The following is a 22,898-nucleotide window of genomic DNA, read 5'->3' as shown; positions in this document are numbered from 1 at the left end:
TTTTTTTTAATTTGACAAACTGAGAACATGCCTAGTATAATGTAACTAGGTAGTAACATGTGAATAAGACGGCCCAGGTCTAGTTTTATGTCATACACGTTGGGCCTGGGCCCGCAGTGGCAACGGACTGTCCTGTTTGCATCATTTTCAGATTTTATGAATCATATTCGAAACTCATCTATAACAACTCAAGCATGTAAATAAATTAAGACATTTTCTCTTTTATTTTGTAGAGACAAATTTAATAAGAGAAAAATGTAGGCATTTTAGGACTGTCCTTTAAAAATAAAATGAGATGAGCCTCGCCCAATAAAATGCACCAATTGCGGGGCCCTCAATAAATGTTTAATTGAATATTTAGAATTCGGGATGGACTGTTTAGTGAATTCCACGGTCTTACCCAGAAATAATAATACGCTAATCGCTTTAGGCACGATTTTAATAATAATACATTCCTAAACACGGGTGTGCATTTCATGCGACCCAAATCCAAGTCCCAAAACATCAAATAAAATGTGTTCCGGATTGTGGGTGCATTTCATGTGACGCAGTCCAAAGACGTATTTTAAGCGATGTTCACATTCTTTTAAAAATAATAATAATAAAGTGGTAAAAAGTTAAAATTGGCACATCGGTTCATAATTGTATTAAAATAAGATAAATAAGCCGAATATGACAGTTGAGCGACCGTGCTAGAACCACGGAATTCGGGAATGCCTAACACCTTCTCTCGGGTTAACAGAATTCCTTATCCGGATTTCTGGTATGCAGACTGTAATATGGAGTCATTCTTTTCCTCGATTCGGGATTAAAATTGGTGACTTGGGACACCCTAAATCTCCCAAGTGGCGACTCTGAAATAAATAAATAAATCCCGTTTCGATTGTCCTTTAATTGGAAAAAATTCCTTGTACCCTCGCGGGGGCGGAAAAAGGAGGTGTGACAGTGAATGAGGAACTTGGTTCCTTAGTTCGTAAGTCCTCAAAGAAACTTACGTTTCCAAAGTCCAGGAAAAAGTCACATGTGAGTGAGATGAGTTTGAGCAATGTTGAGGGTGAAAAATCTAGTGAGAAAGTAGTTGAGTAATCTGGTGAGAGAGTAGTTGAGGAGTCTGGTGAAAGAGTGGAGGAGTTTGCTGAGAAGGTGTCCAAGAAATCTGCAGACAAAGGGAAGAGTGTGAGAAAATCAGTGAAGCGAAAGGCTGGTGCCAATAAGGAACGTGGTTCCTCCAAGAAGGCCAAAATGAATGTGGCCAAGGACGAGGAAGGGAAAATTTGAGAAACCGGAAGGTGCTGCGGGGACGCACATTTGCCCCTAATATTCTTGACATGTCAGGAATGCGCCAACTGGCTGACATCTATGAATTGCAACAGTGGACACATTTGTTCACAAGTGACAGTTCCAAAGTGTATGAGGCAGAGGTGCGTAGTTTCTATGCCGACTTCTTCATATTTGAGGATGATAACATCTGTATGAAGGTGAATGGTGTTGATTTTGTGATGGATACTACTGCACTAGGAACCATCTTGGACATGCCTACTAGCGGAATGTCCTCTATTGAGGGGACTTGTTCTTCGAAATTCATAAATGTTATCTTGAAGAATAAGGCAGTACAACAAGGGAAACGGGTACACAAGAAGGACCTCCTTCTAGTATACCAACTAATGTTTGAAATGGTGAACAAAGTTCTGCTCCCACACGTTGAAAGACGTTCTATTACATCATGAGCAGACTTGGTTCTCATGGAAGCACGGGTCTTATGATAGAGCACATGAAGGAAGTGGCTGAGTTTAAGGATGGCAATCATGGGCTGCCTTACAGGTTCCTCCTCACTAAAGTATTTGAATTCTTCAAAGTCCATTTGGGAAAGGCTAAAGTGGATACTCGCAAGCAAACCTTCTCCAAGACCACCTTAGAAGAGTGTGAGTGCATTGATAAGAGGGAAGGGATTGGCAGCAATTCCACTATCTCTCAGCTAATTAACACTCAGAATAGTGCCACTAAAGAGATAAGGAAACTGAAGGCATGGAATGCCATTCTCGAAGATCGACTCAGTCAGGTTCAGGAGGCACCTGGTTCCAGCAGTTCCCAAAGCACAGAGGTTGCATGTCTGACAAAGGAAAATGCTGACCTTAGAAAACAGGTTGAGGGCCTGAAGGAGAGGCTACTCAACGAGCAGGTGTCAACAAATGCTCGAATGGACATCCTTCTTAGAACCCTTGCCTCTTCATTTGGGCCTTCCCCTTCCAGTGCTCCTTAAAAGTCGTTGCCTTCCCAGTGTCAAGTTCAAGTATATGTTATCTTATTTGGTTCCCCTGTGTTAGATATGTTTATTAATGGCTGGTACCTTTTTGTTGTTTTATTTTGTGGGTAGTTACTAACATCTAGAACTGTTCCTGTTTTATTTTCAAAAATTAATGAATATTTCGTCCTTTTACTGTGCATGACTTGCTTTTTTGCTTTATCTTCAGTTATGTTTGTGTGCACACATGTGGCATGAGTTAATCATGCTAGACTTCTTTTTGCTTATTGCTTGCTACTGATCTTTTTATGATGCCAAAAGGGAGAAAGTTAATTAAGGGGGAACAAGATGGGGAACAAATTCAAGGGGAATACAGGAAATACGTATACCATTCTGGTTCTTAAAGGGAGCTTCAATTATAAGTTTGTCATCATCAAAAAGGGGAAAATTGATAGGTTATATACATCCTTGTTATGTTTTGATGATGTAACAAACTTAATAATAAGAACCAGATAAGGAACCTATTACACATCCTCAAGTACTTAAGGAAAATAAGTCTCAAGTTGGGGACGTGGTTCAACTCTTCAGAGTCAAAGAAACAACAAAGGGAACAGATGATCACCAGTTCCTTTGCTAACTGTACCAGTCAACCCCCCAACTACCATAAAGTTACTGCCTGCATACGCAACAGCGCAAACAATGCAACAGTCAAATTTATGGGGAATGCCCTTATACCAAACATGCTTGCATCATTCAAGTGATGTCACCTATGTAATATTAACATTGAAGCAAAGGAAAACAAGTAACTTGCACATTCAAGAATCCATTAAGCACTCTCTCAAGTGTGTGTCAATCCTGCAAGTGTTACTCAAGGCCATCAAAAACAAAGAACAACATAACGAAGGACCAGTTTCCTGTATTGAGTCATTGCATGTCCTTAGTTGTGTTGCACCTTTGTTAAAGTACTTTACTTGTAATTCCTACTTAGCTTAGTTAGAAGCATTGTGTAGGAAACCTTTTGTAAAATCATAAACCTTGTGTGTGTCTTGGCTAGAGTTAGTCGAGTTGTAAGCTTTGTAATAGAGTTATTGCTAAGGGGCTTGTAATAGAGTTGTTCCAAGTTAGTGACGGATTAAGAAGTTAATTCTCAGGTTACAATAGGTTGTAATCTGAAGTTTGCTCAACAGTAAAGTTGAAATCCTACAAAGATAGGTCGTGTTTTTAAATCCCGCGAGCTGAGAGTTTTCCACGTAAAACTCTATAGCGTCATTTACTTACTGCTATGTGCGTGTGTTCTTTGGAAATTAAGAGACAACCTAATTCTCTACGCAGTTTGATGGACCTTTAGTTTCTTTCCCAAACACTCCCTGAAGTGCTCCAATCTCAATCAAAGTTAGATCAGTTAAATGTAACATCAAACTCGCTGAAAGCGACATAAAGAATCGGACCCATCATTAGCACAATTATACGAGTGGGCAGACATGCCAGTTTTACGATGGAAATTTGGTGGATTATTATTAGTTTTTTTCCCTTTACTTTTGAGGACTTAAAAAAAGATTTACGTCACTTGCTCTATTCATAAATCATATGCTTCTTCTGCTAAGTTGCCTAAGATTAACCATGGTAGATCTTGAAAAACATAGAAAAGATATATTTCCCCTACTGATTTAATAAGACACTTACTAATTTGGAAGACAAACAATTTTCATTAGATTAAGAAGATGATTTCTTTAATTGAATTGATTTTCATAAAGATATTTTATGTCGAAAATGTTTCACCGGAAGCCAAACAAAGTTGTCTGCTTTCATTTTTAAGGAAGAAAACTAGAGTCTAGCATAGTAGGTTTCCTTTGTCTCCTTTTGGATATGCTGTGGCCTCATGTCATGTTTATGTATTCAAAATCGCCTATTTATGTCAAACCAATATATATCTAGATAATATGTTTTATATATTACTTTTGCTACTTATACTGCAATTAATTAATATACCTTTATGCTTCAATATTTATTTAACTGTAATTAATAATGTAATTTAATATGAACGTCAAGTGCGAATAAGTTTTTTATATTTATGTTGCTGACCTCAAGTTCATGTGATTTCATGGCGCAAGTTTCATCGACATTACCACCAACTTTTTTTCCTTTCAATCTATGATCCATGTGATATATGATAAGGGTGTGGCATTAAGTAGGCCACTGCCTGTCCATAATTGCGATCCCATTACGCAAAAGAATTTATGGCCACATTGCCTAATGGTTATGCATATGGTAGCATCGTACTTTTGGTTGAGTTACCAATAAGAGTATCAATTTTAATGGTCTCCATTTTGATATGATGTGTCTTTAGCATATATATGGACCAGCCATATACAAAAGGGCCACATAATAATTTGACAGCCGATTAATGATAAGAGTTGTGGAAAATATCATTGAAGGCTATAGTTACTAGGGATCTTTTCTTCAAGAGTGAAAAGCAATTAACACATGTATAACAAATTTGCCTCTATCGTTAATATGTTGGTAGCTAATTACTCCCCGACGGAAAAAGTTAGCTTTTGAACATACAATTCACCAACAATTACTAGCATAGTCGACTTGTGCAATAGAGCTCAAATTAAAGCACCTCTTAGGTTGAGTAATCAGTCTTGTCTTTAGTCTAGATCATAAAAGAAAAATTGAGATATATATTTGATGGAGCGATGAAAAGGATAGTCACTAAATATAACAAATTAAAGTGAGTTTCAAATTGACAAGAGGAAGTAGCTAGCAAAAGTTTTAGGGATAGATGAGTTGCACCTATAGGCTATAGTGAAAAAAGAAAAGCATAAAGGGAATTGATGTTGATACTCCATGTGATAATCAGAGAGGCACATGCAAATACCAAAGTATCACTTAAAAAAGAACACTTTTTTCTTTAAGTGTTTTTTCTTCTTCTCCTCCCCACACTCCCAAGAAATTAATTGGTGGTGTGACCATATATCCTTATCTTATCACTTTCCAAATTCCTTTTAATATTTTTATTCCTCAATCAACTTGGTCACATCAAAAATTTGACTTAGGGACCGTTTTCGTTTATATCTCGTTTTTTGAATTTAATAAATCTCTCCTTATATGAGTTTCATGTAATAATTGTGGCTTATCAATATAGAGCTGTGGATTTTCAATGCAGATTCAGAATGAGAATAATGTCATATTAATATTTACGTTTTAATCATTTTTAAGTATACAGTCAATAAGAATATCATATAGATAATCTCAACTCAAATTGTTTGAAACTGAGGCATTGTGGTAATTATTGGTAGAGTTTGAGTCGAAAATAATAAGGATCCGCAAAATCCGCTCTAAATATGTATATACTTGTTATTAGGAGCGTACAAAGGAAACCAACAAACCGTACCAACCCGATAATCCGAGAAAAAAACCCGACTATGGTTTGATTTGATTTGGTTTGGTGTTGGAAAAAAAAACCCGAACATAATTGGTTTGGTTTAGTTTTAACTAAAGAAAGTCAAACCGAAACCAAACCAACCCGACATTATATATATAGAAGTTTTAGATATATTTAATATATAAATATATTTATTGTGATGTAATTTATAAATATTTCTTAAAAATTTTGATAAATTTATCTTTTAAGGTATTATTTTAAGGTTGAACTTAGAACTTTTGACTGTTCCAATAAGTTTTATAGCCATTAATATTACTAAATTAAATAATGTTAACAAAAACCCAAACCAAAATCAAATCAACATTAATGCTAACAAAAAATATTCAATTCAATAGTCAATACTACGAACAAGAATGTAATGAATATTTATTTTTTGTTTTGCAATAATTTAGATAACAATGCATAACCTATTTTTATCTTTTCTTTAGCGTTTAGTCACGTAATTAATACTCCCTTATTAGTCTACTTACTTTAGCATGACTTAGCACTTTTAGATTATGTTTATTTTTATTATGGTTTTTTAATTAGCAATATTCTTATTACATAATTTTATTGTTTTTATTGTTGAATATTTTAGTATAATGCCATGACACATCTCATATTTTGTATTATTTTCTTGAAAAATACTTTATATAGTTGTATCTTACAAGGATTAAAGAATATTTTGAGTACAAGTTATATGTTTTGTTCCACGAAGATTTTACCGGGGAAAAAAAACCCCGAAAAAATCCGAGAAAAACCGATATTGAAAAACCCGAGTTTTATTGGTTTGGTTTGGTCTTTAGATTTAATAACCCGACACAATTAGTTTGGTTTGGTAATCGTAAAATCCGAACCAACCCAACCTATGTACGCCCCTAATTGTTATTAGTCTTATTTAGGATCAAAGTACATTTTTCGAATGTGGAACGTAACATTAAGTTTTGTTAAGCATTAAATTCTCAGGCCAAATCCTAGTACTTTTAGAGCAGAATGACAACTGTTAGATGTCGGCACAATTATCTATAACTTCATATATTATACTCCTATGGAGTTTTTTTTCCACAAATAATAAATAAACTAAGTTCTTATTTATAGATACTTTATTCTGTTTGTAAATCGAAGTATAGAGATATGGTTGAGATGAGAACACTATACTATGATGTTTCCTTCCATTTTAATCTGACAATTTTAAACATTATACTATGCTAAAGATAAATTTGCCACTGATTGCATCATATATATATATATATTCATTAGCAATGGCAGCGTTAGAGAATTTTTACCAAAGAAAATCAGAATATAAATATTATTACCAAATGTTGTTGAAAATCAAACCAAGAACTTATCCAAAGGCGAAGGGAGAGGCCCCTCAAAAGAGAACGTCTAGGAGAAAATTAAAATAGCCCCCCGTTTCTTTTCTTTTTTATTTTCTATTCTTTATTCCAATTTAACCAACTAGGAGTAATGTCTTCCATTCCCCACTTAAAAAGATTACAAGTACAACCTAACCAAAAAGTTGCCTTTTTCTTAACTTCTCTTTTATCCATTTTCCAAACAATTACACATATAATAAATATATTTCAATTTCTATATATTGATACTGTACAGGAATTTTTATACTTAAATTATTTAAATAGTATTTCCTATGTCTCATTATATGTTATACTTTTATTTTTATTATGTCCAAAAGAATAGAGGCAATCGAGCAATTAAATTTTATAGGTTCAACATTTAACGTTTTTAGCATTGAACCTATTATATTCTTATAGTTATGGATTCATATCTACTATTTCTTATAATTTATGGATGTTTACACATCTCTAAATTTATGCACCGCTTCGAAAGTTACAGGCTCAATTGAACCCATGGCTATAATGCTACTTCTGCTACCACAAAAGAATGTAAAAATAGCACGGACTAGCTAGTTTTCGGACTGATCATTGAAAATAGTCAGCATTTGCAAAGTCATTAAAAAATAGCCACTATTTTGCTGCAACACAGAAAGTTCCAGCATAATATACTGGAGATCAGTGCACCTGTGTATGAACTTCCAGCATATTATGCTGGAACTCCAACACGCGAAAAGTTCCAGTATAATATACTTGAGACTAGAGCACTGATGCTCCAATCTCCAGTATATTAGGTTGGACCGGTATATTTTACTGGAAATCCAGTATAATTTCGTATTTTGAACAGTATTTTCGTTCAGATTTTTCCTTACATGAAAAGTGGCATTTCGATAATTTTTGAAACTGTGGCAATTTTGAATGATCACTTGTAAATCTGGCTATTTTTGAATTTCTCCCCAAAAAAATATTATATTTCTATATTTAGAGACAATATAACTTAGACTTTCTATTTTATCCTTATTGAGATTATTTATAGTCACACAATAGTGTATGGTTTCTCTTTTAGATTACAAGTCAAACAAAGCTACATAAACTGGGACGGAGGAAAATACCGACATATAATTGTTCGCGATAGTTGGATTAATGACTTGAAAAATAAGACATGCTTACATGATGTTAAAAAACACTAATACAAATTCATACACTAACCACATATATAACTTAAATCCTTTATAAATAGCAATACATCAAGATTCATCTTTCTGATCAGTTCTTTATTCAAGAAATGGCCTTCCAATTCAAGAATCAAAACCCTAAACAAACTCACCACAATATGTCATCTATATACTCTAGCCCATTCAACCAAATGGAAAACCCTGCCTTATTATCATTGCTCCAACTTAGTACCACAAATCATCATCATCATCAGAATCATAGTAGTAAAAACAATAGAGACACCAAGAAAAGTAGAAAATCCTCAAGTAGTGGTGGTGGCATTCTTCGTATGTTTAAACTCCTTCCCATGTTAACAACTGGTTGCAAAATGGTAGCCTTATTAGGTCGTCCAAGGAAGCCAATGTTAACTGATAAAGCAACCACAGGGACTTTATTTGGTTACAAAAAAGGCAGAGTTAGTCTAGCTATTCAAGAAGATCCACACCGTCTTCCCATTTTCGTGATCGAGTTGCCGATGCTCACCGGAGTTTTTCACAAAGAAATGGGATCAGATATAGTAAGATTGGCTCTTGAAAGTGAGACAAAGACACCTAAGAAGAAGGTATTGGAGGAGTTTGTTTGGGCTGTTTATTGTAATGGTAGAAAATTTGGGTATTCTATAAGGAGGAAAAATATGACAGATGATGAAGTTCATGTTATGCAACTACTGAGAGGTGTTTCAATGGGTGCAGGTGTTCTTCCTTGTCCACCTGATCAGAAAGAGAGTGCTGCTGATGGAGAAATGACTTATATGAGAGTAAGATTTGATAGGGTGGTTGGATCAAAAGATTCAGAAGCTTTTTACATGATAAATCCTGATGGTGCATCTGGCCAAGAATTGAGTATTTTCTTTGTTAGAGTTCATTGAAACTTAAAGAATATAGTAGTTTGCATGATAGATCACCAAGAAGTGTAATGGGATAGTTCGGATTCCTTCATTAGGTCTCGGATTTGAGCCCTGATAATGAAAAACATAGCTTCTTGATAGGAAATGCTTTAACTTCCTGCGTAAAGATTCCAAACGTAAATCCAAATTAGTCGAGTCAGCCAGTGGTTCGTAAACCCTTGAAGGTTTAGGTAATTAAATTCTTTTGCCCTCTATTTTGTTTCTAGAGTTAGTAGAATGTCTAGAACACAAGGTGATATGAATTGGTTTGAGTTGTATTTGCCTCGAAAATAGAGGGAAAAAATACTTTATCTAGATTTCTACCATCCGTTAAGTTTTTTTATTTGGAAAATTTGCAGTTTTCGTGTTTAACGTATATAATACTTCAAAAAAAAAACTTAGGTGCACCGATTGTGAAAATTGATGACATGGAATTATTGAAACTTGGAAAGGTGAAAATGAAGAACAAAGAAACATCAATTCTCGTTAGAAGTTCAGGTACATGACTGTGTCTGTTAGGTTCATTCAAGCCCACTACCAAGAGTTATAGTGGAGTGATGAGCATGGGCGGAGCCACAGTGTTGGATGCGGGTTTGGCCGAACCAGTAGCTTTTGTTCATGCTTAGAGGTCTTAGATTCAAGGCTTGATTTTGGAGTCATCTTTATTAGGCAGCGATTCCCTGCACGAATCCGGATTTATCAGTAAAGGCCCGATGCAGGTACCGAAAGTTTTGAAACCGAAAAAAATTCATCTAAGGCATATTTTGAAAAGTAGCTGCCCAAAACATGAGCAACGTAACCGTCTGTTTTTTGTTTTTAATTTTGTTGCTTTCTTTTGTTTCGTGTGTTTGTTTTCTTTTCTTGTGTTTTTTTTCTATATAAGTTGCCAAAATTGCAGAATGAGTTATCCTGCAAATTTGATTAATCGCAACATCTTCATTGATATTACTAATTTAATTTCAAAAGTGCTTCCTACCTAGCAGTATCCAGCATAAGGTTCATAATCTCGCCCTCTCACTGCAACAAGAGAAAAGGTAGAAAAAACTGCAGCATTTATAAGAAAATTTTATATTTGAACTTGTTTTAAAGACTTACCCATTCAGAGGCGAATTTAGGATTTTTAAAATATGGGTGCACTACTAAAAAAAAGAAAAAAAATATTTTAAGTGGGAATTGATCCTTGTTCTTCAAGGTAAATAACTTATCTTTGAACCACTCAGTCTTTTTGGAGCATGTGTGCCAATAGATAATATCACACCAATTCTAGAGAATATGTACATAAAATACCTAGTTTGACCATGGTTTCACGTCATTGGCGGAGCCAGGATTTGAAAGATTTGAAGTTCATGGGTTCGGAGATTCTAATCATTTTAAGTTACTGAATTTGAAATGAATAATTTATACATATTCAATAAATTTTTAAAAATAAATATAGGGTTTGAACCAAAGCTATTGGGTTCGGTCGAACTCAAAGGGAACATGCTGACTCCACCCCTGGTTCACGTGCCCCATATTTTAGGCCTAGATCCGCCCTGCTTACAATCTCATAGAACTCATGCAAATTTAACAAAAAATTGATATAATGGAAGTAAAAAAATATCTCTCCCTCTCTCTCTCTCTCTCTATATATATATATATATCAATTATTTTGCGATTAAGTTTCTATATTTATATGTTTACTTTAGGTCTTACCTTTTCCTAGCTAGAAGTCTTTCTGATTATAAATGTTTTGTTTTCTGTTTTCACAAATCAAAAACGATTAAAACTTCTACAAATCTTCTGCAAAAAACGCAATTATGTCGAAAATCCCGATTATGCTACAATTTTGTGATTCTCCTATATGCTCTTGTTGCTCCTTACGAAACTGCTATGCTAAATATGGAATCCAGAAAAATATGCTGAAGGATAGATCTTTCTAAGAAATTTTGTAGATAATTTGCAGAAACATTGAAATTCTGTAGATAATTTGTAGAAACATTGAAATTCTGTATTTTCATATTAATTTTTCAAATGATATGTAGTTTTGGTGTAGATTAAATGTAGAAAACAAGCCATTGTAAGTCTTATTTGACTCATTCCTCACATTCAACCTATTCTACAAATTCACGTCTCTTTAAATACAATACAACCATACTTTCTTGAATTTACAGGTATAGCAATATATATAACTTAAAAAACATCTTCTCCTCTACACAAGTTAGCTCCAAAACAGACGAAGTGGTATAACAAGTTCTCATCAAAACTTTTAACACAAAAACACAAAGCTCAAAAATAAATAAATAATAGTCTACAATTCTTCTACAATTTATCTACAATTTCTGCAATATAATGTATGTCATATCTTCTTCTTCGAGTTTAAATCTGAAATTCAGCCAAAACCAAGTCTAATCTTCACCAAAACCCCTCAAAATTGATATATAAACTCCAAACTATATCCCCAATTATTTACACAACACCCAATCCAAACAAATAATGATTTTTAAAAACCCAAATTAGAATTCAAAGCTTCAAAGCTTTTTAATGGCTGTCAATGGTGGAATTGCTGCTCTCTTATCCTTTCCTCTTATATTACTGAAATTTGGGATTGCGAGATAGAGAGAGACGTAGAGAGAATTCTCAATTCTTTGCAACAACATCCAATCCAAACAAACAATGTCTTTTGAAAACCCAAATTCGAATTCAAAACCTTGGCTATGGAAGAAATAATGGGATTTTGATACAGAAATCGTGGGTGTGGGAGGGAAACGTGGGTGAGGGTGTGGGAATTGGAGAGAGAAACGTGAGGGGAGTGGTATTAAAAGGAATATACGGTACCATTAAATTAGGAGTGTAATTACCCTTAAAAACCACTAATGGTATATAATTGGTAATCAAATATACTAAATGTAATTATATCAAACCTTAAACATTAAGGGTAATATAGTTTCCTATATGGCATAGAAATGTAAAAATTCCAATTGAGATGTAATTATTGTTATTGTTTTCTCCCAAATGAGTTGTGATTTCATTTTCATATAACTAGATTACGACTGTGCCCTGCTTCTTTTGCTGTCAGTCGTAGATGGGATAAGACTCTTTTAACTGTGAACCCAAAATCTTGGCATTAACGTGGCCAAGGGGCTGATTCACCTTTACAATAGTGCTGGGTGAGAATTAAATTTTTATGGAAATAAATGTATATGTATTAGTACGTAATTAAGTTCTCATTATCTAGTAAAATCTCACTAGTGGGGTCTGGGGAGGGTAGTGTGTACGCAGACCTTACTCCTACCCCGAAGAAGTAGAAAGGTTGTTTCCGGAAGACCCTCGGCTCAAGAAAACAAAAAGGCAAAAGGAGACAATATTAATATCACCATAAAAATCATAGGAAAAATAGGAACAACATGAAATTCAGAAGAAAGATGCAAAGCAAAAGCGTTAGCTAGTAAATATGTCCTGTATTGAAAAGTGAAATAGTAAGAAACAACATTGTCTCTAGCTATCTTACACAAAAACCCTACCAGACTAGTCTCACAAAGGTACGAAGTAAAGCAAGACTCGCATATCTCCTAACATACGACCCTAATACTCAACCTCCACATCTTCCTATCAAGTGTCATGTCCTCGGAAATCTCAAGTCTCGCGATATCCTGTCTTATCACTTCTCTCCAATATTTCTTAGGCTGCCTTCTACCTCTTCGCATGCCCTCCACAACCAGCCGCTCACACCTTCTTACCGGAGCATCTGGGCTTCTCCGCTGAACATGCCCGAACCATCTGAGCCTCGCTTCCCGCATCTTGTCATCAATGGGGGCCACGTGCACCTTCTCCCGAATATCATCATTTCTAATCTTATCAATCTTAATGTGCCCGCACATCCACCTCAACATCCTCATTTCTGCTACTTTCATATTCCGGATATGTGAGTTCTTAACATGCCAACACTCAGCCCCATACATCATGGCCGATCTAACCACTCCTTTATAGAACTTACCTTTTAGTATCGGTGGCACTCTCTTGTCACAGGACTCCAGATGCTAACCATGAGCTATATATACTATGCATGCACCGACTTAAAAACAATTATAGAAATTCCTTGGTGCGGTCAATATTTTATCTTTAAATGCATTGCCCAAATTCAACACCAAAAATATCAAGGTCGATTGTATTTAATTGCCAAAGGTCACGTTCACATCCTCTTACATATCAACATTGTGTTATGTTAGTTGTACTAAATCGATCTTTGGCATATTTTGTTGAAAAGAAAGTGAATAGTATCTCAACAGAGTAGTCTCTCATTAGTTAGTTAAAAACACCTTAAACACAAAATTTACTACCTTTAACTTTACAACTTTAAGTATGAAAAGAATTACTACCTTCATCCAAAATATAGCCATTTTACATTCTTTAAACATAAACATGTGATGTCGAGAACACAAATGAATGAACATATTACAAGTATTCTCTATTTCACCTAGTCTAATATGTACACAAGTTCTTTCATATTTTCTTGCTTTATGATCTTATACACAAAGTTATAGGTTTGGGATTTCCTTTCCTTGAATCCTGCAGTTGAAAACATAAGCACTTCTGTTTTCAGGTCCGGGAAGCAAATTACTATTGGGATTGTTTGAGGAGCCAGCTGCAAATGAACTGGGATTCAGCTCCAGCGAAGAAATACAAGGAAGCATTTCGAGTGTAGAACGAGGAGAGTGGTGAGAAGTTGCTCCGTAGTCGCAGGTTACAGAATGTGATCTGTGGCTTGTTTCGCTGAAACAGAAACACAAGTTCCCTTTGCATAAGATAAGCATCATGGTCAATGGAGACAACTCAAACAAATTGATTGGAACGATCGATGTTAATACCAGAAAACAAGGATGATAGATGATTTCATAGGATATAGAGTACTGTTGACAGAAACCAAACATTTATAAAAGAAAATGAAAAGGACTCGAGAAAATCACTATTACCCGTTACATAGAGATTTTGCTTGCCTAGATGATGTTCCTGGTGAAAGTAGATTAAGTTCCTTACTCAAGTTTGTTGGGTCTTTTGGACTCTGCAAAATATCATGAAAAGTTAATGGATTGAAACCACTTGAATAACACTATTTAAGCGTTATTAACGGAAAATGGATGAAGTCTAACTATGATGAAAGGAAAACAATCAAACTAATAAAAGCTCGATAAACAAAAGAGAAATCAATATCAAATACCAATATGTTAAACATTAAACAGCTTGTAAAACTCACATGTAATTTCATCCTAGAGAAATCTTCTGAGCAACCTGAAATAGTAGCACTATGCTCACGTGAACTAGTATTACCTAAGAAAGGATGCTCAAGTAGCAACAGAGCTGTCGGCCGATCTGCAGGTTTTCTCTGAAAGCAGCACCTGAGGAAATCCTTTCCTTCCGAAGATAACGTTTCTGGTACAGGTGGTGATTTGTTCAGTGCACTGAACATAGCTTTCACCTAAAACGTGACAAAAAACCAGACACAGTTTCTTTAGACATCACTACTGGAATAACTAAAAATTGGACTTCCAGCCTCTTCATTGAGATTGGGCCAGTTGACCAATGATTATATCATCTCAGGCTGTGAAGCTATTATGTGGCAACCTAATGGATAAAAGTTTATTAAAACAGTTTACCCCGTCTAATCCACTCCAAGGGGGCTGTCCAGTGTACATCTCAATGACAGTACAACCCAGACTCCATATATCAATAGCACAGGCAAGCTCTGGATTGGCATCTTTGCGTAACATAGCCTGCATTACCTGCACACAATGAAAAGGAAAACCTTAAGAACAAGCAAAAGGAAACAGCTAGCCAGTGTATAGAACGCAGCTTCAGAATACCTCTGGAGCCATCCAGTGAGGGCTCCCTTTCAGAGATAGATCAGTTGCACACGCTGAGAGCTGAGAAATAAGAGAAGCAGAATCATAATACTGCATAAATGATAAATGACTGAAATAATTAAAATGCAAGAAAGTTTACGTTGTAACTAGAATCTAAACCAGCATATAACACGTGATAGACAATTATGTCACCAACCAGCTACATCAAAGGCACATTTTCAAGTTCTGGTGTATGCTAAAGCATGTTACATCACTTCCTCCGCAAGAGATGTTATATGACTATATTTGGAGTTCATGTGCTTGTTTCAAATGTAGTTGTTCCTCATTGTTCGCATCATTGATCATACAATTTGTCCCTTAATTATATCATGGTGATTGTATAACCGTATCAGATTGCTTTATCAAGTATAATGTCCACTGGACATTTGAAATGAAATTGGTTGAGGAGTGAGGATAACATATTCATCTCAAGTAAAGTATTCAGTCCCTCCCTCCCCCAACCTCTGTTGAAAATATAAACTAGATTCATCTCAAGTACATGAATTTACTTAGTTCACGTATTAGGAAATTAATGAAAATGCATGTATGATTTTGTTCATGAACTAGGGAAGATCTTCTAGGAATAAATAAGATAGACGTATTAGACTAGGTATATGTTAGAAAAGTTCTATAAGTACCTGCCATTTTGTGTAAGCAAGCCGAGTGAAATAAAGAATAATTTCCTCACTTGTATTCAAAGAGAATTTGAGTGATTTGAGAGTTCTCCAACTCCCAAAAATCCCTAACAGACTCTTCTCTGAGATGGTCCCCACCAACCAAAGGACCCAACAGTGTCTTTTCCCTCTTTCATCCTTGGTGACTCAACCCGCAACCTCATCGTTACGGATGGAGGGCCTTTCCCCCCCCCCCCCCCCTTTACAGTTCACTTCTTCCATAGGGGAAAGGAAGGAGGTGACGACTTTGTGATCATGGATATTGAGCCATGGTAACAAAGGTGAATGGAGTTTCCATTGTTTATATCTTAACTTTAAGATCACTCTAAATATGTATTCACCTAATGTTGCAGCTTGTATTACTTTGGAGTAGAAAAAGTTTTTTTCTTTTTATATTTCCTAAAGGATCCGATCGCCCCAGTTGCAATTATGCCTCATCCAAAATGATCAATGATGGAGAAACAGAGGGAAAGCAGTAATAAGAAAGCATTCAAAACTGGCAACCTCAATAGCTGAAACATGTAACTCATTTCATACTACATATAGGAGTTCACAAGAGAACTCAAACACTACAACAAAGTAAAGAAAGATTTATCATATTCTATTAAGATTTAGAAATTTCTAGGCGTACATGTTTTGCTAATCCGAAGTCTGCAAGCTTGACAACTCCGCATGCGTCAACAAGCAAATTTGCCCCCTTAATGTCCCTACTCAACAAAACCATCCAAATGCATTAGAGTTCGGATCATATCAGCGAACCAGATAAAGCATTCATTCCAGTCAATAAGACAAGAATCCAATGAAATTCCTCAATCATATCCTAGGGCAGCCCGGTGCATTAAGCTCCCGCTATGCATTTTTGCAAGAGGTTGTTTCCACGGCTCGAACCCGTGACCTCCTGATCACATGGCAGCAACTTTACCAGTTACGCCAAGGCTCCTCAATCATATCCTAAATAAAAAATAAAAACTGAAAGTATGGGCATCTTTATTTTTTAGGTTTTAGTATCATGTAAATGGATCATTAATATTGACTAACATTATCACATTCATTAAACCAGGCATTTACCTGTGTATTGTCTTAGTGCTATGCAAGTAAGCCAGCCCTGATACTATATGTCGTGTAAAATTTCGAACTATAGACTCTGTCATAGCTCCACCATGTTCCCGGACATACTTATTAATTGATCCTGGGTGAACATATTCCAGATATATGCAAAAGATATCTTCCATCTGAACAGCCAGTAGAATGTTATCCATTAAAACGTTCCAAAAAGATATTCAAGTAGGTGGTGTATGAAGTATGAAAGAATATCTTCTTACTGTTTCACTTCCGTAATATTGAACAATATTTGGGTGCTTTAACTGCCGGAGCACTCTTATTTCCTGATAGTTAAGACAAAATCAACAAAATAAATGTATCTTAGCTAAATATATTTCTTTATACCATATCTCATAGCATTAACTGGTGAAAAGCACTTTTATAGCATTTGCTATTACATAATAAAAGCTCAACATTTTACTGTGACATAATACCAAAAATCATGCATAAGCAAGTAGAATGAGAATCACTGCCATTTGAAAAGTCAATGCTGTGACTTCAAATAAAATTTGTGTGTTCCATGCTTAAATTTAAAGTTAAGTTTACTTTTGGCCTCTAAAATATTTTTTCAGGCCATGTTTCTTGTATTTTACAATGTAAAGACCAATTTTAGGTTTGTATGCTATATGAAGGACATTAGGACTAACCTGTTCTAGCTGCTTTATACATTCAGCAGATTTAGGGTCATCTGGATTGAGATCAACTTCTTTCATCGCACACAAAGCACCAGTTTCACTATATAAGAAGAGAAAAGGCAATGTTAAATTGACAGCCAAAGTAGGAACTAGCAAAGAAATCCAGCTTTGGTACATACCGATTAGTAGCTTCATATACACTTCCATAAGTACCACGCCCTAAAAGTCGCCCCTTTTGCCATTGACCTTTCACTGATTGAACATCTGGTTGATCCATATTGTTATGGCCGGTAGGTAATTGTGGCTGTTGTGAAACTCCGGGTGGAAGTGGTAGAGGGTGCACATTATTGCTTTCAGGCCAACCCACTGAACTTTCTGGAAGTGATTTGTGATGTGAATGCACAGCACCATTTTGGTGATTCCAAGTTCTGTTGACTGGATTCCGCAGAGTCGGGCTACTAAGGGGAGAATGATCAGCGCTTTGTGTAACCCTTGCACTTGAAAGTTGGATGGGACAGCCTGCTAGTCTATCCAAAGAAATGTCTGAAGCTGATGATGCTTGATGAAATGTAGGACGGAAAAGGTCTACTGAGTTATATCGTTTTGGGCTAAGATTCGGACTTGTAAAACCGCTGCCTGGAGCACTTCTAGCGGAGACATCAAGTCTGAAGTTCTCTTCAACACCTTCAGCATTCGGATCCTGCGTGAAACATCTACGGCGATAAGATGGAGTAGATGATCTTCTATGCACAGGATTTGTCATCTGTACTGGAGCATGATAAGAAGGATCCCTGCAACATGCAGCGGGTTCACATTCAGCATCGCGAATATGTTTGACACACTTGTAATTTGGTTTGTTTTTACAAAATCATCATGTCCAAGTTAAAGTGTTGCTATTTAAAGACAGTCGGCAGCCTCCATCATTTGCTATTAAGCCTTTTATTATCCGGGGGGAGGGGCTACTGATCATTTCTGATTAATTGTTCTACCAAGAGAAGTCAGGCACAAGGGATCAAGAATTCTATTAATTCGGTTCGACAGGAAACACCAAACCAATGCCTTTGAAGCTGTTAGACCAGCTACTTCCCATTATAAATATTGTTGTCAAAGTCATATTAGCATCACAATCTTCACTATGATAAATCTATCAGATAATGTAAGTTAACACAAATACAAATGTGGTGCATGAGCAGATTCAAACACCAACCAATAACCTACAACATGCCCTCGACATAATGCTGGCAAGGATAAAGTGAAAAAACTTCTTAACTCCACCTACATGAGTTTAATATACCTAATTCGAAATCTGGAAAAGAATATGATGGTTATAATAAACTGACATTAGTGCAAAAACTGTTAATACATGATAATCCTCTTAGCATTGGAAGTGTCTTATTTGTTTTATCAGATATATTATTTACTAGTATTAGAAAGGAAAAATTGGTTTAAGTAGAATTGAGTGAACATAACAACTAGGAAGGTGTTTAGTTAAGCTTATAAGTTGGTCAAATCAGTTTGTGATCACTTTTATGTTTATAGACACGGTTAGTAGCACCAAAAATGTGCTTATAAGCTAAGTTTCTCTGACTCTTCACTTTCGGTGCCGCACCCATGTCGACACGATGTAGGTGTAGGTGTAGAGATGGGTGTGGGATCCGTACCGGATTTGGTCAACCATTTTTGGATACTTTGACCAAAATCCACAGAGAAATTCGAGACAGAAGCAATAATTTCTAAAATCAAAACAAAAGTTAGGGTGGAATTAATGAAAATAGAATACCTTACATATAGAAATTTCTGTGTTTCCTTTTATCTCCTCGACTGCTCCTCTTGACCAATATTTTCTATTCTTCGAATACCTTGTAAGTATTTCACATAGTGTCTCATAATTTAGACATATTTTTAGATATTTGAATTATTTTAGTTGAATCCTTGCGCACCTGTATCTATACCTAGATTCGCATCCCCCAAATCTGAAAATTTAGATCATGAAATATTCTACCTCTAGATCTGCACTGTATCGGACACCCGTACCCGAGTTCGAGCAACTTAGCTTATAAGTCAAAATTCAGTCAAAAGTCGTAAGTTGGTTACCTCCAACTTATGACATTCCAGCTTATAATCACTTTTGGTTTGACTAAGATTTTACATCCTTAATATATCTTATTAACTCTGAAATGCTATCGTCAAAACAAAACCCCTAATTTCTCCCCATTCTATTTGTATCAATTTTTTGTGAATAACATTAAGGGTATTATAGTAGTTTTAACAGTCCCATTTCGACATAAGAAATTTTTTCCTTTTTCCCAAAAAATTTTCACTTTTTTTCGAAATCTGCATTTGTTTATAACATTTCCAATTTTCGCTTGAAGATGTATTTTGCAAATTTTCGAAAATTTGAAAAATTCCAAAAAAGCTGTTTTTCAAAATTTTCACTCAAAACACTCACAAACCTTAAAAAAACAACCCAAAATTATATTCATGTCCAAACACAACTCTAAATTTCAAATACTATTTTCACTTAAAAAAATTTCACCCTGTTTTGGAATTTTAAAATTCTTATGTCCAAACGCCCACTTAGTTTCGGCACTTGTATCCGGACATATAATCAGCTTCAACCTTAGTTGATTGATTGATCGAAATTGAAAACCTTTCCTCATCAAAAGCAAAAATAGTGACAGAAATTAAAAAGAAGTGACCTTATGACAGCAGGATTTGAAGCATCCCCCTGGACTATGGAAAGCAAATTCTGTTTTGGAGCAGAATTGAGCTCAGGAAGCGGCAAAGGTTGAGGCTCGGCGGATTTGGACCAGTGACAAGACTGCTGAAAAGACCGAGACCCAGAATTCTTGTAGTTATCAGGAGAAACTGGCATAGATTTCGAACGTTCATCAACAACAAAAGGATGAAAATTCGTGTGCTGCAAATCAACCTCATCATCACCAACATGTCTCAATTTGCGCACCCGAGTAAGCCGTCTTCCACCTCCATAAATTTTTCGGGCGTTAGGAGATTCAGAAGGAGAAGTAGAACCAGAAGAACTAGAAAAGAGTGAAAATGCTTTTCTTGAAAATGGCATTTCAATTCGTGAGACGGGAATTCAGGATTTAGACTCAGTGGATTCAGAATGAGTATAATATGTACTGATGGATCGAGCCGAAAACAATCAATTAATATGCTTCTTGTACTAAAGACATGTCAAGAATTGTTTGTGGGGTTGTGGGATTTAGGCCATTGAAACTCCTCAAGAATGGCTGATGGGATTGTGGGGGTTAAAGGGTAGGTGATATTGTTGTTCAAGAAACTATAGAGTCGTCTCTTGCAGGCACATATACTACGAAAACTCAATTCTTATTTTTGTCAAATGTTTGAATTTGTAAGTGTACTTGTATGTAATTGGAAGTCAGAAACACGATATCTTATTTTGTTTCTTTTTGGTATAAAGTCAATTTGTCAGTAAAAGTATAATATTTGTGTACGTGTGTGAACATAGAAAAGAGAATTTTTTTTTCTATTCTACGATGTCAAGGTTGACAAGTATAAATAGCCGTGTGAAAATAGAAAAACTCACACGTAGGGCTTTATAAAAACATCTCATTAAGGGTAAATGGAACCATGAGTCACCGTTTGGGTTTTTAACTTTTTATATTGAATAGTCCAAAAACCATATTGTACGGATTATATAGGTATCTTTTTGAAGAATATCATATTGCTTAAGGGGATTACGTTTTGTTTATTCATAGTTCTGGTATAAAACTTTTGAGATTGTTTAAACAAGTACAAGTTGTTACACCTAGTTAGTTAGCGTTAGTTGGACGTGGGACACATCACTATATATGGACACCATCCAAATTTGGTGTTTCTAGCACGTTTTGGGTCGAATAACACTTTGTTGATGTTCAAAAAGATTTGTCCTTTGGGAACTATTTTGAGATCGACTAATTCGAATTCGCGCCGAAAAAGAATGAATGAGATCTTTCTGAATAAGGAGTACTTTATTCAATGACTAAGCTCATAGAACGACAATACCATATTTTTGGTACTTCGATGACAAAGTGACTTTTCAGATAGAATAAATATAAGGACAACCTATGATACTCCCTTCGTTTCATATAAGATGAGGTAGTTTGCTCGGCATGGAGTTTAAAAAAAAATTAAAACTTGTGGTCTTAAAAGCTTAAGGGGTAAAAGGTTTGTGGGACCATGATATTTGTGTGGCTATAAAAACATCTCATTAAGGGTAAATGGAACCATGAGTCACCGTTTGGGTTTTTAACTTTTTATATTGAATAGTCCAAAAACCATATTATACGGATTATATAGGTATCTTTTTGAAGAATATCATATTGCTTAAGGGGATTACGTTTTGTTTATTCATAGTTCTGGTATAAAACTTTTGAGATTGTTTAAACAAGTACAAGTTGTTACACCTAGTTAGTTAGCGTTAGTTGGACGTGGGACACATCACTATATATGGACACCATCCAAATTTGGTGTTTCTAGCACGTTTTGGGTCGAATAACACTTTGTTGATGTTCAAAAAGATTTGTCCTTTGGGAACTATTTTGAGATCGACTAATTCGAATTCGCGCCGAAAAAGAATGAATGAGATCTTTCTGAATAAGGAGTACTTTATTCAATGACTAAGCTCATAGAACGACAATACCATATTTTTGGTACTTCGATGACAAAGTGACTTTTCAGATAGAATAAATATAAGGACAACCTATGATACTCCCTTCGTTTCATATAAGATGAGGTAGTTTGCTCGGCATGGAGTTTAAAAAAAAAAAACTTGTGGTCTTAAAAGCTTAAGGGGTAAAAGGTTTGTGGGACCATGATATTTGTGTGGCTATAAAAACATCTCATTAAGGGTAAATGGAACCATGAGTCACCGTTTGGGTTTTTAACTTTTTATATTGAATAGTCCAAAAACCATATTGTACGGATTATATAGGTATCTTTTTGAAGAATATCATATTGCTTAAGGGGATTACGTTTTGTTTATTCATAGTTCTGGTATAAAACTTTTGAGATTGTTTAAACAAGTACAAGTTGTTACACCTAGTTAGTTAGCGTTAGTTGGACGTGGGACACATCACTATATATGGACACCATCCAAATTTGGTGTTTCTAGCACGTTTTGGGTCGAATAACACTTTGTTGATGTTCAAAAAGATTTGTCCTTTGGGAACTATTTTGAGATCGACTAATTCGAATTCGCGCCGAAAAAGAATGAATGAGATCTTTCTGAATAAGGAGTACTTTATTCAATGACTAAGCTCATAGAACGACAATACCATATATTTGGTACTTCGATGACAAAGTGACTTTTCAGATAGAATAAATATAATGACAACCTATGATACTCCCTTCGTTTCACATAAGATGAGGTAGTTTGCTCGGCATGGAGTTTAAAAAAAAAAAACTTGTGGTCTTAAAAGCTTAAGGGGTAAAAGGTTTGTGGGACCATGATATTTGTGTGGCTAT

The 22,898-nt window shown here is 35.4% G+C and overlaps 2 protein-coding genes across 5 annotated transcripts; one reads left to right on the top strand and one right to left on the bottom strand.

Annotated features, from left to right (window-relative positions):
* Positions 1 to 8,197: 8,197 nt before the first annotated feature.
* LOC107826849 (protein MIZU-KUSSEI 1) lies at positions 8,198 to 10,064 on the top strand. Its single transcript, XM_016653876.2, has one exon. It carries the CDS (start codon positions 8,307 to 8,309, stop codon positions 9,102 to 9,104), a length of 798 nt encoding a protein of 265 aa, XP_016509362.2. The 5' UTR covers positions 8,198 to 8,306; the 3' UTR covers positions 9,105 to 10,064.
* Positions 10,065 to 13,459: 3,395 nt separating this feature from the next.
* Positions 13,460 to 20,802, bottom strand: LOC107826850 (mitogen-activated protein kinase kinase kinase 5). 4 transcript variants are annotated; one of them, XR_012703661.1, is made up of 11 exons: positions 20,108 to 20,802; positions 17,588 to 18,199; positions 17,421 to 17,508; positions 16,995 to 17,057; positions 16,741 to 16,904; positions 16,304 to 16,379; positions 14,960 to 15,019; positions 14,753 to 14,878; positions 14,427 to 14,574; positions 14,072 to 14,160; positions 13,460 to 13,871 (listed from the first exon to the last, which is right to left on the bottom strand). XR_012703661.1 is itself a non-coding variant. In XM_016653877.2 (11 exons), exons 1-11 carry the CDS (start codon positions 20,485 to 20,487, stop codon positions 13,719 to 13,721), a joined length of 2,055 nt encoding a protein of 684 aa, XP_016509363.2. In that variant the 5' UTR covers positions 20,488 to 20,802; the 3' UTR covers positions 13,460 to 13,718. The 4 variants fall into 4 exon arrangements, 2 of the variants coding, with proteins under 2 accessions (XP_016509363.2, XP_075096717.1); XM_016653877.2 differs by having other exon boundaries at positions 13,460 to 13,893; positions 14,353 to 14,574; XM_075240616.1 differs by having other exon boundaries at positions 14,353 to 14,574.
* Between the last annotated feature and the right edge of the window lie 2,096 nt (positions 20,803 to 22,898).

This window comes from Nicotiana tabacum, chromosome 20, assembly GCF_000715075.1.
Source record: "Nicotiana tabacum cultivar K326 chromosome 20, ASM71507v2, whole genome shotgun sequence".
NCBI classification, from domain to species: Eukaryota; Viridiplantae; Streptophyta; class Magnoliopsida; order Solanales; family Solanaceae; genus Nicotiana; species Nicotiana tabacum.
The sequence above is the reverse complement of the archived record's forward strand: the minus strand, read 5'-3'. Positions and strand labels throughout refer to the sequence as shown.